General features: G+C 50.8%; 1 protein-coding gene across 1 annotated transcript; it reads left to right on the top strand.

Moving 5' to 3' along the window:
* The first annotated feature begins 707 nt into the window (after nt 1-707).
* LOC147991132 (uncharacterized) lies at nt 708-9,852 on the top strand. The gene is made up of 4 exons (XM_087538533.1): nt 708-740; nt 3,645-3,759; nt 3,838-4,273; nt 9,396-9,852. The coding sequence occupies exons 1-4, from the start codon at nt 708-710 to the stop codon at nt 9,850-9,852; spliced, it is 1,041 nt and encodes a 346-aa protein (XP_087394659.1).
* Nucleotides 9,853-13,144: the final 3,292 nt, after the last annotated feature.

Genomic DNA, 13,144 nt, shown 5'->3' on the forward strand with positions numbered 1-13,144 from the left:
GGATATGAATAAAGCTATAGCCTACTTTCAAGTTTAAATTAGGTAAAATTTTAAATAGCAGCAAGTAAATTAGGGCGAAATTATGTTGTGCAGGTCATTACGGCACACACGGTGGGTAAAACACAAACGTTTGCGATATACACCATAATCCAATATGGTTCACAAAGAGGAAACGTGTGCAAGCATGCACAGTTGCCGTTCGCAAAGCGTGTGTGATGTCAGACACTATCACATACGGTGCGGGAAAACTAAACATGTGTGATTGTCTACCTATCGTACACGGTTTATAATCATGAAATATTTCTGATGTGCCAAGCATCGTAAATCTCCTGTGCCTGGAATCTGCCTAGAAAGCTCCCGTGCCTAGAATCTGCCTGGTTTTAGGCAGAACCACAAAACTCTGACTGTGATGACAATGCAAGCACAAATGAGTAGCAAGGATGAAGCGTTTGGGATATTCGAGATATCAGAAACGGTTATATAGGGAGAACTGTATGCATCAAGGCTCCCTATTCCCGACGGTTTCTGGGTCGTGTGGGAAGGACCCCCCTATCGCCCACACTCACTTGGCGACGGTTCCAAATGTCATCGTGGAAAGGGGTAAAAACCGTTTGTTTAGGTCTGTCGGTGTCAAAACCGGCGGATCTTGGGTAGGGGGTCCCGAACTGTGCGTCTAAGGTTGATGGTAACAGGAGGCGGGGGACACAATGTTTACCCAGGTTCAGGCCCTCTCGATGGAGGTAATGCCCTACTTCCTGCTTGATTGATCTTGATGATATGAGTATTACAAGAGTTGATCGACCACGAGATCGCAGAGGCTAAACCCCAGAAGCTATCCTGTGATTATGATTGTTGTTGTCCTATGGACTAAACCCTCCGGTTTATATAGACACCGGAGGGGGCTAGGGTTACACAGAGTCGGTTACAAGGGAGGAGATCTACATATCCGAATTGCCAAGCTTGCCTTCCACGCAAAGGACAGTCCCACCCGGACATGGGACGAAGTCTTCAATCTTGGATCTTTATAGTCCAACAGTCCGGACATAGTATATAGTCCAGCTGACCGTGGACCCCCTAATTCAGGACTCCCTTAGTAGCCCCTGAACCAGGCTTCAATGTCGTTGAGTTCGGCGCGCAGATTGTCTTCGGCATTGCAAGGCGGGTTCCTTCTCCGAATACTCCATAGAATATTTTGAACACAAGGATCGTGTCCGGCTCTGCAAAATAAATTCCACATACCACCGTAGAGAGTATATTATTCCACAAATCCAATCTGCTGCAACTTTTTATAACGTGACGTCTTGCCGTGGCCCGGTCATTACGAACCGCTTTTCCCTGTCTGCCATTGCACGTGTTGCGAGGCGGGTTTATTGGCACATCTTGTCAAAGCAGAGATCGTGTTCCCCTTATCACGGGATTCTCAACAATACGGATATGGGTAACCCAACCGCGCCATCAATCGCGGCGCTTGGGGAATAGGCGATTTTATGGGGCAAGTAGGGAGGCGCACAGTTTCTACTGCCTTTATAAAGGGACAAGGACTCCTCTTTTTCACCCACGCCTTCTTCTTCCCCTACCCATCCATTCTCGTGCACTTGCGCTCCAGCGCCCAAGTTCTCATTTTCTCCGCAAAGCCATTCGAAACATGTCCGGAGCGGGAGGCAAGTGGATGGTCTCCTCCGTTATGGAGGAGAACATTACGGAACTTCGGGAAGCCGGATACCTGGCCGCAGACATCGCGCACCGGCTCCCAGACGCGGGGCAGATCGTCCCTACTCCAGCACCCCATGAGAGGGTCGTATTCCTCACCCACTTCGTCCGCGGGCTGGGATTTCCCCTCCACCCATTTGTCCGTGGGCTCATGTTCTACTACGGGATGGACTTCCATGATCTGGCCCCCAATTTCATCCTCAACATCTCGGTGTTTATCGTCGTGTGCGAGGCCTTCCTCCGCATCAAGCCCCACTTCGGCCTGTGGCTGAAGACCTTCAACGTGAAACCGAAGGTGGTGGTCGGCCAGCAAGCGGAGTGCGGAGGCGCCATGGTGGGCAAAATGCCCAACGTCACCTGGCTCGAAGGCTCCTATGTGGAGACCGTGAAGGGGTGGCAATCGGGGTGGTTCTACATCACTGAGCCGCACGACACCAACTAGGTGGCGGCCCCCGAATTTCGATCTGGCGTCCCCACGCGGCTCACCTCCTGGAAAGAGAAGGGCCTATCCTGGGGTTCATCGATGGAGCTGACCGGACTCCAGAACTGTGTTAAAAATATGATAAGCAAGAAAATCAAGCTTGTCAACGTGGTCCAGGTCATGCTCTTCCGCCGGATCCTTCCGTGTCAAAGACGGGCATTCAATATGTGGGAGTTCGACTCGACCAAGCACCAGACGCTGCGAGAGCTTTTTGACACAACGCAGCAAGACGTCTGGAGGGTGTTGTTCAAGGCCGCCGAGGTACCTCCTCCCCTTACCGAGGATCGCGGACTCAGCGCAAAGCGCCCTGCCAATCCGGTAAGCTCTTTATATCTCATAAGATGTTCCTTTCCCTAGTATAATCATGTGAGGGATCTAAGCCTCCACGCCATTTTAAAAGGACTGGGTAGCGACAGTGGAGCAGATCGATTGTCCGACCCCACTGCCCGAAGATCCAACAAGGGCTCTCTTAATGGAGATGCTGGTTCCGGCGCCCTATGAAGCGCCGGAGAAGAAGGCCAAGAAGAAGGCCGCGGGGACCAGAAAAGGTCTCCGGCGCAAGGTTATATCGAACTCCTTGTCTAAAAACACCGAGGCGCACTCCTCCCACGAAAACGAGGAGGAGGAAGAGGAAAGTTCTCCCCCCAGCCGGGGGAGACAAGAAAAGGAAGGCCGCCCCATCTAGGGAGGCCGAAGGGTCCAAGAAGGGAAGGACCTTCCTTCCGGACTGCTCCACAACAGCCGCTTACAGCGATGAGGAGTGGTTGCCCAGGGACAAGCCCCCGGCGAAGTCGTAAGTATCCGGATACTATAATAGTTTTGGTATGTTTTGTTTGATTACTTCTTATCATGTCAAATATGATCATGCAACCCATCCAAAGCCCATATCGACGTATCCTCTTCGGATGAGTCTTTGGGCCAGTCGGCGATGAACAGCGATTCACTCCCGACAGCCACCTCCCCCTGGCCTACGGACGACATCAAGGTGTTGTCTCAAAGGGCACCGACTGGGCGCATGGGGGGGCAAGACTCCCGTGGGCTCTAATGCCGGGGACCGCAGCAAGTTTGGCCCCTATCCGGAACCTCCAGTGGTTCTGGATTTTGTCAGGCGACCCCTCGCTACGGGGGGCGAGCCGTCTGCACCGATGGCCTTTTTCCATCCAGAGGCATCATACAACTTGCTGGAAGCGCTTCGCGACGCTTCCATTGACGAAGAGCACCGCACTATCATGAGTGCGGTGGTCAAGAAGGTTCGGTCCGCCAAAAGCGGACTGACCGAAGCCTGTGCCAGCCTCCTAACAGGCTTTGAGGTAAGTAATCAAATTATGAGAAAATATCACAGTATAGACAGTAGCCCTTGATACTCTGTTTGGTGTTCGCAAAGAAAGGCCAAACAGAGGATAAAATAATAATCACAGGAGTCTAATCAGAATATGTCTATGTGAATAAGCAGGCTTCGCTGCTGGCCGCTGCCGCTCGTACTGCGGAGGTCTCCGGACTGAAGCGGGACCTTGAGTGGTCCGAGGAAGAGCTCGGCCTTACCAAGAGGCAGCTCGAAGAGAACAAAGGTAAGTGATACCCCGTCTGTATATTGATAAAGAAAAAAGGTGGTTACTAGATCATGGGATCATCATGAATTTTGCTAGGGGCCACGACCGAAGTGGCGGCCCTGAAGAAGGCGCTGTCCAAGGCCAAAGACAGAGCGGCCCAGGAGAGCATCGAGCGCGAGAAGCAAGAGGCCCGAGTCGGCGAGGTTCAGCAAGAGCTCCAGGATTTCATCAAAAAATACGAGTCCTTGGAGCGTGACTCTAAGATGCAGGGGTCCGAGCTTGCGAAGGCCCTCGAGAACGCACAAAATGCCAAGGCCAAATCTCAAAAGGCCCTCCAGGAGATTCAGGCGGTCAAGAAGATAGCGGCGGGTAAGGCATTCATTATGCAAAGCAAGCATGTGAAGGAAACTTCCCTTTTACTTACCCGAATTCGGAGCTCTCCAGGAGCGTTCGCAGATCTACCCAGCAGCGTATCGGATGCCATGGAGTTCTACCGGGCCAAGGAACGGAGCTCGACGGAAAATTTGTTATGGTCTCAATATACTGGGACCGAACATTCGATGCCCTTGAGCGACCAACTGAAGCAACTGGTCGAGCTTCACAAGGCGGTCGAACTGGCCATGAAGGGTCTCATAGTCCGGATGTGGCCTAGCGAGCCCCTGCCTGGCAGCTACTTCGGCCTGGTAAAGCGACTTGTGAATGCCTGCCCACGACTTGAAGTCATAAAGCGGTCCGTCTGCATTGAAGGTGCATGCAGCGCCTTTGCCCGTGCGAAAGTGCACTGGGCGAAGATGGACGCCGAAAAGCTGGTGAAAGAGGGGCCATCGGAGGGCAAGGAGCATCGCCACCCCGAAAAGTATTATGATAGTGTCCTGAAGGGTGCCCGCCTTGTGGCTGAGGAATGTGCTAAGGATGTAATATTTGAATGAATGTACTCATGATCCTGTAATATGAAAATGAGTTCTTGTGCGCTATATAACGCTTGTCGATTTAAAATATTACCTTCTGTGCGGCCATTTATAAAATCTGAGAGTTGGCGAGTCGTCGGCTTCTGCCCCATGTAATTAGTACCGAGGTGTTCAGAATAAATCTTAAACACTCTTTATCCAAAAAAATTGGTCCTTTAAGGAGGTGTTTAGCGCAGCGAACAAGGCAATCGGACTATACAACTTTATCACTCTCACTTAGCCATAGAAGTCTACAATTTTAAATTTTGGCAAAGCCCCTAGTATTCGAAAGGCCGAGCTTGGGGTGCTATATACGCCTAAATCGGACAAGGCCGATTCCTTGCCCGAAGCAGAAAAAATCTTTAAGGATTTGAGACCAACTCTCGCCGCATCATGACAGTCAGTTTTCGGCTTTCTCTAATGAGGTGTTCGTCCGGAAGAACCGGGACACAATCGCAGTAGTTCTCCCAGTGCTACCTTAGCCGATATAGCGGAACGTAAGGTACCAAAACATGGGAGCTGGGCAAACCCAACTATTGACCCAAGACATGATTCGGAGTTGATGCATATAATGCTATAAGTTCGGGGTGATGCACTGTCGAAAGTGTTCGGACTTTTTCTTTCCGTGTTATGGGGTACACTGAAGCCCCTGGCGCACTGGACGTACCAGAATGTACGGTTGCAATTTTTCCTAAATGAGCCGACAGGAAAAAAAGCAATAATAAGCTAACGCTATTTATTTAAATGATACATCAAAGAGTATGTATACAAGTAGTGCAATAAGCAAAAATAGGACTATTTGACATGTCCTATCCAAGGGCAGTCTGCGTGTGGGTATGTAAAATAGGTATAGCGATCGTTATCAGAGACCACCTGGTGATTCCCTTGTACGTCAAAGCTTCTTGCTTCCTTGGTGTTTCCTTCCTGTGATGGGTCCGATAATCAGGGTATTGGAGAGGGCCTTCAGAGAATAGGGTCCTGAAAGGAAGAAAATGGTAAAGGTATACTTGTCCTGAGGTGGTTGAGCCGCATTGTGGGCCGTGCCATAGTCGTGCCTCCGCCTATGCCCATGGTGTTTTGAGTGCGTAATTATGGACGTGCGGTGCAAATTTCATCGCTTGACTGGGACTGGGATGGACGCCGGATTGCTAGGCGAGCTCAGAACGTGCCGGGCGATCCTATTGCAGGGTACTCCGGACTCACTTGAAGGTGTCCGGGGGCTGTATCGCCGAATTGGCGGTTTGCCTCAGAAAGCTGCTTTGTACTTCTGCTGCGAGGGCCGCAGTGTGCTCATCCGTACGGAGCGAGCGTTCTGTGTTTCCATTAACTGTTATAACCCCGCGAGGTCCTGACATTTTGAGCTTGAGGTATGCATAATGCGGTACCGCATTGAATCTGGCGAATGTGGTTCGTCCGAGCAGTGCGTGATAGCCACCGCGGAAGGGGGCGATATCGAAGATCAACTCCTTGCTTCGGAAGTTGTCCGGGGATCCGAGGACCACTTCCAGTGTGATTGAGCCCGTGCAATAGGCCTCTACACCTGGTATGACACCTTTAAAGGTGGTTTTGTGGGTTTGATCCTTGAGGGGTCGATACCCATTTTGCGCACTGTATCCTGATAGAGCAGGTTCAGGCTGCTGCCACCGTCCATAAGGACTCGAGTGAGGTGAAATCCGTCGATGTTGGGGTCAAGGACCAATGCGGCAGAACCGCCATGACAGATACTAGTAGGGTGGTCCCTGCGATCGAAAGTGATCAGACAAGAAGACCATGGGTTGAACTCTGGGGCGACTGGCTCCATCGCGTAGACGTCCCTTAGCGCACGCTTCCATTCCCGCTTGGGAATATGGGTTGCGTATATCATGTTCACTATTTTCACTTGGGGAGGGAATTTCTTCTGTCTACCTGTGTTCGGCGGCCGGGGCTCCTCCTCATCGTCGCTATGCAGCCCCTTTTCCTTGTTTACGGCATTCAACTTGCCAGCCTGTTTGAACACCCAGCATTCTCTATTGGTGTGGTTGGCTGGTTTATCGGGGGTGCCATGAATTTGGCACGAGCGATCAAGTATGCGGTCCAAACTAGACGGGCCCGAATTGCTTCTTTTGAACGGCTTTTTCCGCTGACCGTATTTAGAGCCACTGAATCCGGCATTGACTGCCGTGTCTTCGGAGTTGTCACCATTGTTGTGGCGCTTGTGTCTGTTATGACGTGGCTTGCCATTGCTATCTCTGGCATCTGAATTGCCAGGATTTTTAGATGTGTTGTTGCTGTGAGCCAGCCAACTATCCTCGCTCACACAAAAGCGGGTCATGAGTGTCGTGAGGGCTGCCATGGACTTTGGCTTTTCTTGGCCGAGGTGTAGGGCGAGCCACTCATCACGGATGTTATGTTTAAATGCCGCTAAGGCCTCGGCATCTGGACAGTCGAAGATTTGGTTCTTTTTAGTTAGAAACCGAGTCCAGAATTTCCTGGCGGACTCCCCGAGCTGTTGGGTTATGTGACTCAATTCATCAGCATCCGGTGGTCGCACATAAGTGCCATGGAAGTTGTCAAGGAATGCGTCTTCCAAGTTCTCCCAACTGCCAATGAAGTTTGCCGGCAGGCTATTCAGCCAATGTCGAGCCGGTCCTTTGAGTTTTAGTGGGAGGTACTTGATGGCATGTAGATCGTCACCGCGGGCCATGTGGATGTGGAGGAGGAAATCTTCAATCCATACCGCGGGGTCTATTGTACCATCTTATGTTCAATGTTTATGGGTTTAAACCCTTCTGGGAATTCATGATCCATTACTTCGTCGTTGAAGCATAGGAGGTGTGCGGCGCCTCTGTGCCGGGCTATATCACGACGCAGTTCGTACGAGTCTTGTCTGCCATATTTGGCCCGAACGGATTTGCTTTTAGTATATCCAGCGTGATGGTCGTCGTCACGCGTTGGGGCAAGCCCCCGTGAACAGTAGATCGATCTTGTATGTCCTGCTTTGTTTTCCAACATGTCTCGCAGGTCCTGCGTGTAGCCCCGGGCCTTGGTGTTTTTGTTTGACTGGCGACAGGGTGCGGGCTGGACTTCGGGCTGATATGCCGCTTTGTCTCGGCCACGAGGTGGCCGGTCAGCCGCATCATACACTGGTAGTGTAGGCTTTAATGCTTCCTCCTCAAGTTGGCGTAGCAACCTGCGCTTTGGGTAACTTTTGGTTGGGCGCTCGGGTTCGTGTTCCTCGGCTGCCAGGACCTCGGTCCATCTATCCGCTAGCAGATCTTGATCAGCTTGAAGCTGCTGCTGCTTTTTCTTCAGGCTTGTTGCTGTGGCTATAAGCCGACACTTGAAGCGCTCCTGCTCGACGGGATCCTCAGGCACGATGAATTCTTCGTCACCGAGGCTCGCTTCGTCTTTGGAGAGGGGCATGTAGTTGCCATCCCCTGATTCTCCGTCTGTCGCTTGTTCCTTAGGGCTCGTGTGCCCATCCTCCCGCTCGAAGCCTGGCTGGAGGAGATTGTCTTCGTCTTCGGCACTGTCTACAGCATTATTGTCTCTTGTGTCGGTATCACTGCTTTTGCTATGGCGGGGCTTAGAGTGGCGTCGATGACGCCGGTGCTTAGATTGCTTCTTGAGGGGATTATCCTTCGTTGCCTTATTGCCATTGCTTTCTTTGGGGGTGTCCACCATGTATATATCATATGATGAGGTGGCTGTCCAGCGCCCTGTGGGCGGTGGTTCCTGTTCTTCTCTTCCATCGTCATCCATACCGTCGATGTCTTCGGAGTCGAAATCAAGCATGTTGGTTAAGTAGTCGATAGTGGCTATTAAGTGGGTGGTGGATGGGGAATGAATTTCTTCGTTCGCTTCCCACTCAAGCCGGACATAGTTCGGCCAAGGGTCTCCTGAAAGGAGAGATACCTCAATGAATTTAGCACATCGCCCAAGGGCGAGTGCTAAAAGATATCCGCGGAGGTAAACTCCATAATCGGTGCCCAGTCAGATTCGATAGGCACGGACGCAAGCGGTTCGGAGCCCGTGGCCGAGAATGAATCCAAGGGTCCGGTAACACAGGTCTCATAGGAGGTGAAGTCCAGTATTCATCTCTATCGCCGCTGAGTGTGCGGCCTCCGTGGCAGGGTCTATCCACCCGTCCTCGGACGGCACGATCTGCTCTAGATTGAGGGCCGGAGTAGCCACAGGGGTGATGTCACAACCCTAGAATTCTGCTTTGTAATTAGTTGCATCAGTGAGTGGCATCCATGCATCATGTTTAAATTCCATTTAAATGTGAATTGGGGAAAGTGGAAAAGCCTCAGAGATCATTTCTAAAAATGATCAACATTAAAAATTGCTTCAAACAAACCCAAGAAAATGTTCCTGTTAAGCTATAAAAATATTGGCAAGAAAGTAAAACTCAAACCAATATTTTTGGAGTCTCAGGGATATTTATTTTGGGCCTTTGAAATTAAATCAATAAGTATTTCACTTTTGGATTATATTCATTTTATATAGAATATATTTCAAAAGGCCCTGAAATTATTTATGTGCCTTTGGAAAAGTCCATCTAGCAACATAAATTATTCAGAGGATATTTGGCACTGTTTTGAATTTGTTTAAATTTCAAAAACAGTGGCAAAGTAAAAGAAAAACAAAACAGAACAAAATAAAACAGAGACAGAAACTTACCTAACCTCACCTGCGGCCCAGCTTCTGTGCAGCCCAACACTGTAGGCCCAGCCCACCTCCTCCCCTTGTCTTCTTCCAGCTCACGCCAGAAGGATTGGGAGCGTGGTCGCCGCGCGCTCGGCCACCTCCTGCTTCCCGCCGCCTCCCCGACGTTGCTCTGGACGCTCTGCACGACGCCACGCACACCCCCGACCCCCTCGTCCTCTCCCCTCTCTCCCTGGACCTCTTTCCCCTCCTCTACTCTCTCTCCCACGGCAACCCGAACGGATCCGTTGCCACCGTCGCCGCCCGCCTGACCACCGTACCTCCCTCGCCCTCTCGTTGTGCGAAGAAGCTCCGCCTCAACCTACCCTTCCTCCTCACCGCGCCAAGTGAGCCGGGAAGCCCTGCAATGTCCTCACCACCCTCGTCTCCGTCCTCGGCCGCCGTGGACCGCCGCCGTCGATTTGCTCCGTCCAAGCCGTCCCTGAGCACGCTGAGATCACCAACGACCTCGCTGTGAGCCGCTGACCCGTTCCCCTCTTCTCCCCTTGCCGTTTGCCCACTCTAGCTACTGTCTCCACCGGACCCGAGAACGCACCGCCGCCTGAGCTCCTCGCTGCCATGGCCACGTCCACTGGAGCTCGAAACCGAGCGCGCCACTGCGCTCAGCGCATCACCACGGAGCCGTAGCCACCACCCGTTGCTCCTGCCGTGCCCTGCGACGTCGATTCGTTCGACGCCCGAACGCCGGCCGCCGCACTTGCCGTTGCCTCCATCGTTTTAGGCCACCTCCGGCTAAGCTGAGGGCACCACCCGACGCGCGCGAGCTCCAGCTACTCGTGGATGGGCTCCGCCGTTGGTTTGGTCGCCGGAGAAGCAATCCCGAGCACCACCGCCACGCATGACCTCGCCGGCGACCAGTCGTCGGTGGGTTTGACCCCAGTTGACCAGGGGTTTGACTCCCATGACTTACTGACATGGGCCCAGGCCCCTAATTAATCTAGATTTAGTATTAAGTTAGTGCTAACTAACCCTGTTAATTAGCCTGGAAACTGACGTGCGGGTCCCACCGGTCAGTTTGACCTAGACCGCCCCGTTGACCTGCTGACATCACGGTGACGTAGTGCTGACGCAGTAACTCCTTTTTCTGGATTTATTCTTATTCAGGAAATTCCAGAAAATAGTGCTACCTCCTAAAAATCATAGAAATTAAACCGTAACTCCAAATGAAATAATTTATATATGAAAAATTATCAGAAAAATTCAAGGAATCCATCTGTACCATTTTCATGCATGTTTGAACATTGTTTGTCCTCTGTTTTGGACAAAAAAAATAAAGGGCATTTAAATAATCATATATGGAGTTGGAAGTTGAATCATGTATTCAAACCAACTTCATTTAAATCATAGCTAGATGCATTAGCTCAAATCACAGCATACTGCCATGTCATGATCATGCATCATATTGTTGCATTGCATTGATTGTGTCCTTCTGTGTTTGCCGGTAACCGTCCCCTCTCAGTCGACGATGTTTCCGAAGATGTGATCGATGACACCGATGAAGAGCTATATTATCTTCAGAAGTGCCAGGCAAGCAAAACCCCCTTGTTCATTCCGATACAATCCCACTCTCTCGCTCCTGCTCTCTTTTACTGCATTAGGACAACAACGTTTCAACTGTTACATGCTGCGGTAGTTGAACCCCTTTCCTCTGCATGACCTGTCATTGCCACAGTAAATAGATGAAACCCACTAGCAGGAGTAGGAATTGTTTGAGCCCTGATGTGCCTACTCATTCATGCTTGTTGTCATGCCTGCTACTGCTTAGAGTTGAGTCCGGTTTGATTCATCGGGAATGAATTGGAACATGGTGAACATGTCCTACCGTTGAGATCTAAGTGTGTGAACACGATTTGGTAAAGGTAGTGGTGAGAGGCCATGTAGGAGTACATGGTGGGTTGTCTCATTGTAGCCGTCCTCAGGAACTGAGTTCTGTGTTTGTGATCCATGAACAGTTACTACCACACATTGGGTTCCGGTAACTCGGCCCCTCTCAGCTTATTAATCAACTCGATCTCTGTCCAGGAGTTGCAACTAGTTTCTGGTGTTTATAGGTAGTGTTAGTAGTCTACCAAGTGGCACCCGGTACAGGTGGGCTTGGGACAGACTAGGCACAGTGGCACGGTGTACCAAGTGGCACCCGGATGGTGGGCTTGGGAACCCTGCACACATCGTTTGGGGCCGTGAGCGACACCCCGGCCGGATCTCCTTGCGGATGGAACCCGAATAGGCGATAAACCTGGACTAGAGACTTGTTGGTTAGTCAGGTCGTGGCCGACTCCCTCGCCCGGCTTCCGCTTGAAGGTTGCCGAGGTACATGACATGTACAGGGTGATAAGTGGCGAGAGCGTGTGTGAAGAAGTACACCCCTGCAGGGTTATCATTATCTATTCGAATAGCCGGATTCCTCGGATATGGAAACTTGGACCCCTTGCATAGTTCATAGACAAGCAAAAGTGGATACTCTAAAATGTGCAAGATAAGTGTGAGTGCTATGGATGGCGTTCTCGCAGGGAGACGGGAGCGGATCCATAGTGGTGTATTGGTATGGTGAATTTGTGGACTCGTGTGCGCCACCTCAAAGAGTTACTTGCAGTCGTAGTTCAGGATAGCCACCGAGTCAAAGCTGGCTTGCTGCAGTCAAACTCCACCACCCCTTTATTGATACCGATGCATATGTAGATAGTTCTGATGTAAGTCTTGCTGGGTACATTTGTACTCACGTTTGCCTATTTTATGTTTTTGCAGAGAGACGTCAGTCTCGCTAGTAGTTCCGCGTGGACTTCGACGTTTAGCTTGTTACCTCAGCTACGATCTTGTGCCCTCGGCAGGATTTGGTAGATAGTCAGACTTCTCAGCCTTTTTCATTTGTAGATGTTTGTACCCAGACATGTTAAGCTTCCGCATGTGCTTTGAACTGTATGCTCTGAATGTTGGGTCATGAGACCCATGTTTGTAATATCTCGCTCCTCGGAGCCTAATGAATAAATACTTGAGTCGTAGAGTTATGTTGTGATGCCATGTTGTATTTTCACATATTGAGCATATTGTGTGTATGATTGAAATGCTTGATATGTGTGGGATCCGACAACCTAGTTGTTTATCCTTGGTAGCCTCTCTTATGGGGAAATGTAGTCTTGTGCTTCCATGAGCCATAGTAGTCCGCTACAGCCCGGTTCACCGGAGTCCTGCTAGCCCAGCACTACTGCTCAGGACACTTGACTGGCCGGCATGTGATTCACTTCGTTCCTGTGTCTGTCCTTTCGGGGAAATGTCACACAGTGACATCCGGAGTCCTGCCTAGCCTGCTACAGCCCGGGTTCCCGGAGTCCTGTTAGCCCAGTGCTACAGCCCGGATTCACACGCTGCTGACCGACATGCTCGATGTGATTCATGTATGCCTGTTCCCATGAGTTAGTGCCACTTTGGGTTTACGACTAGACATGTCGGCCCGGGTTCTCTGTCATATGGATGCTAGCGACACTATCATATACGTGAGCCAAAAGGCGCAAACGGTCCCGAGCCAGGTAAGGTGGCACCCGTGGGAATACCGTGCGTGTGGCCGCAAAGTGATATGATGTGTTACATGCTAGATCGATGTGGCTTAGGATCAGGGTCCTGACAGCTTTGGTATCAGAGCCTGACTGCCTGTAGGATTACCAAGCCAAACTGGTCGAAGTTGAGTTTAGAAATGCTTTAGTTATGTAAGGGAATTGATTGTGGAAGGGAACATAAGGCTCTTTTTACTCCTT

This window comes from Triticum urartu, chromosome 1A (genome assembly GCF_056163025.1).
Source record: "Triticum urartu cultivar PI428250 chromosome 1A, HENAU_Tu73, whole genome shotgun sequence".
Taxonomy (NCBI): Eukaryota; Viridiplantae; Streptophyta; class Magnoliopsida; order Poales; family Poaceae; genus Triticum; species Triticum urartu.

Excerpts from the sequence above, each read along its gene's own strand:
- LOC147991132 (XM_087538533.1), top strand. The coding sequence starts at position 708 with ATGTTTACCCAGGTTCAGGCCCTCTCGATGGAG. Across the intron at positions 741-3,644 it reads TTCAGGCCCTCTCGATGGAG|GCTTCGCTGCTGGCCGCTGC; the intron begins GTAATGCCCTAC and ends GTGAATAAGCAG. Across the intron at positions 3,760-3,837 it reads GCAGCTCGAAGAGAACAAAG|GGGCCACGACCGAAGTGGCG; the intron begins GTAAGTGATACC and ends GAATTTTGCTAG.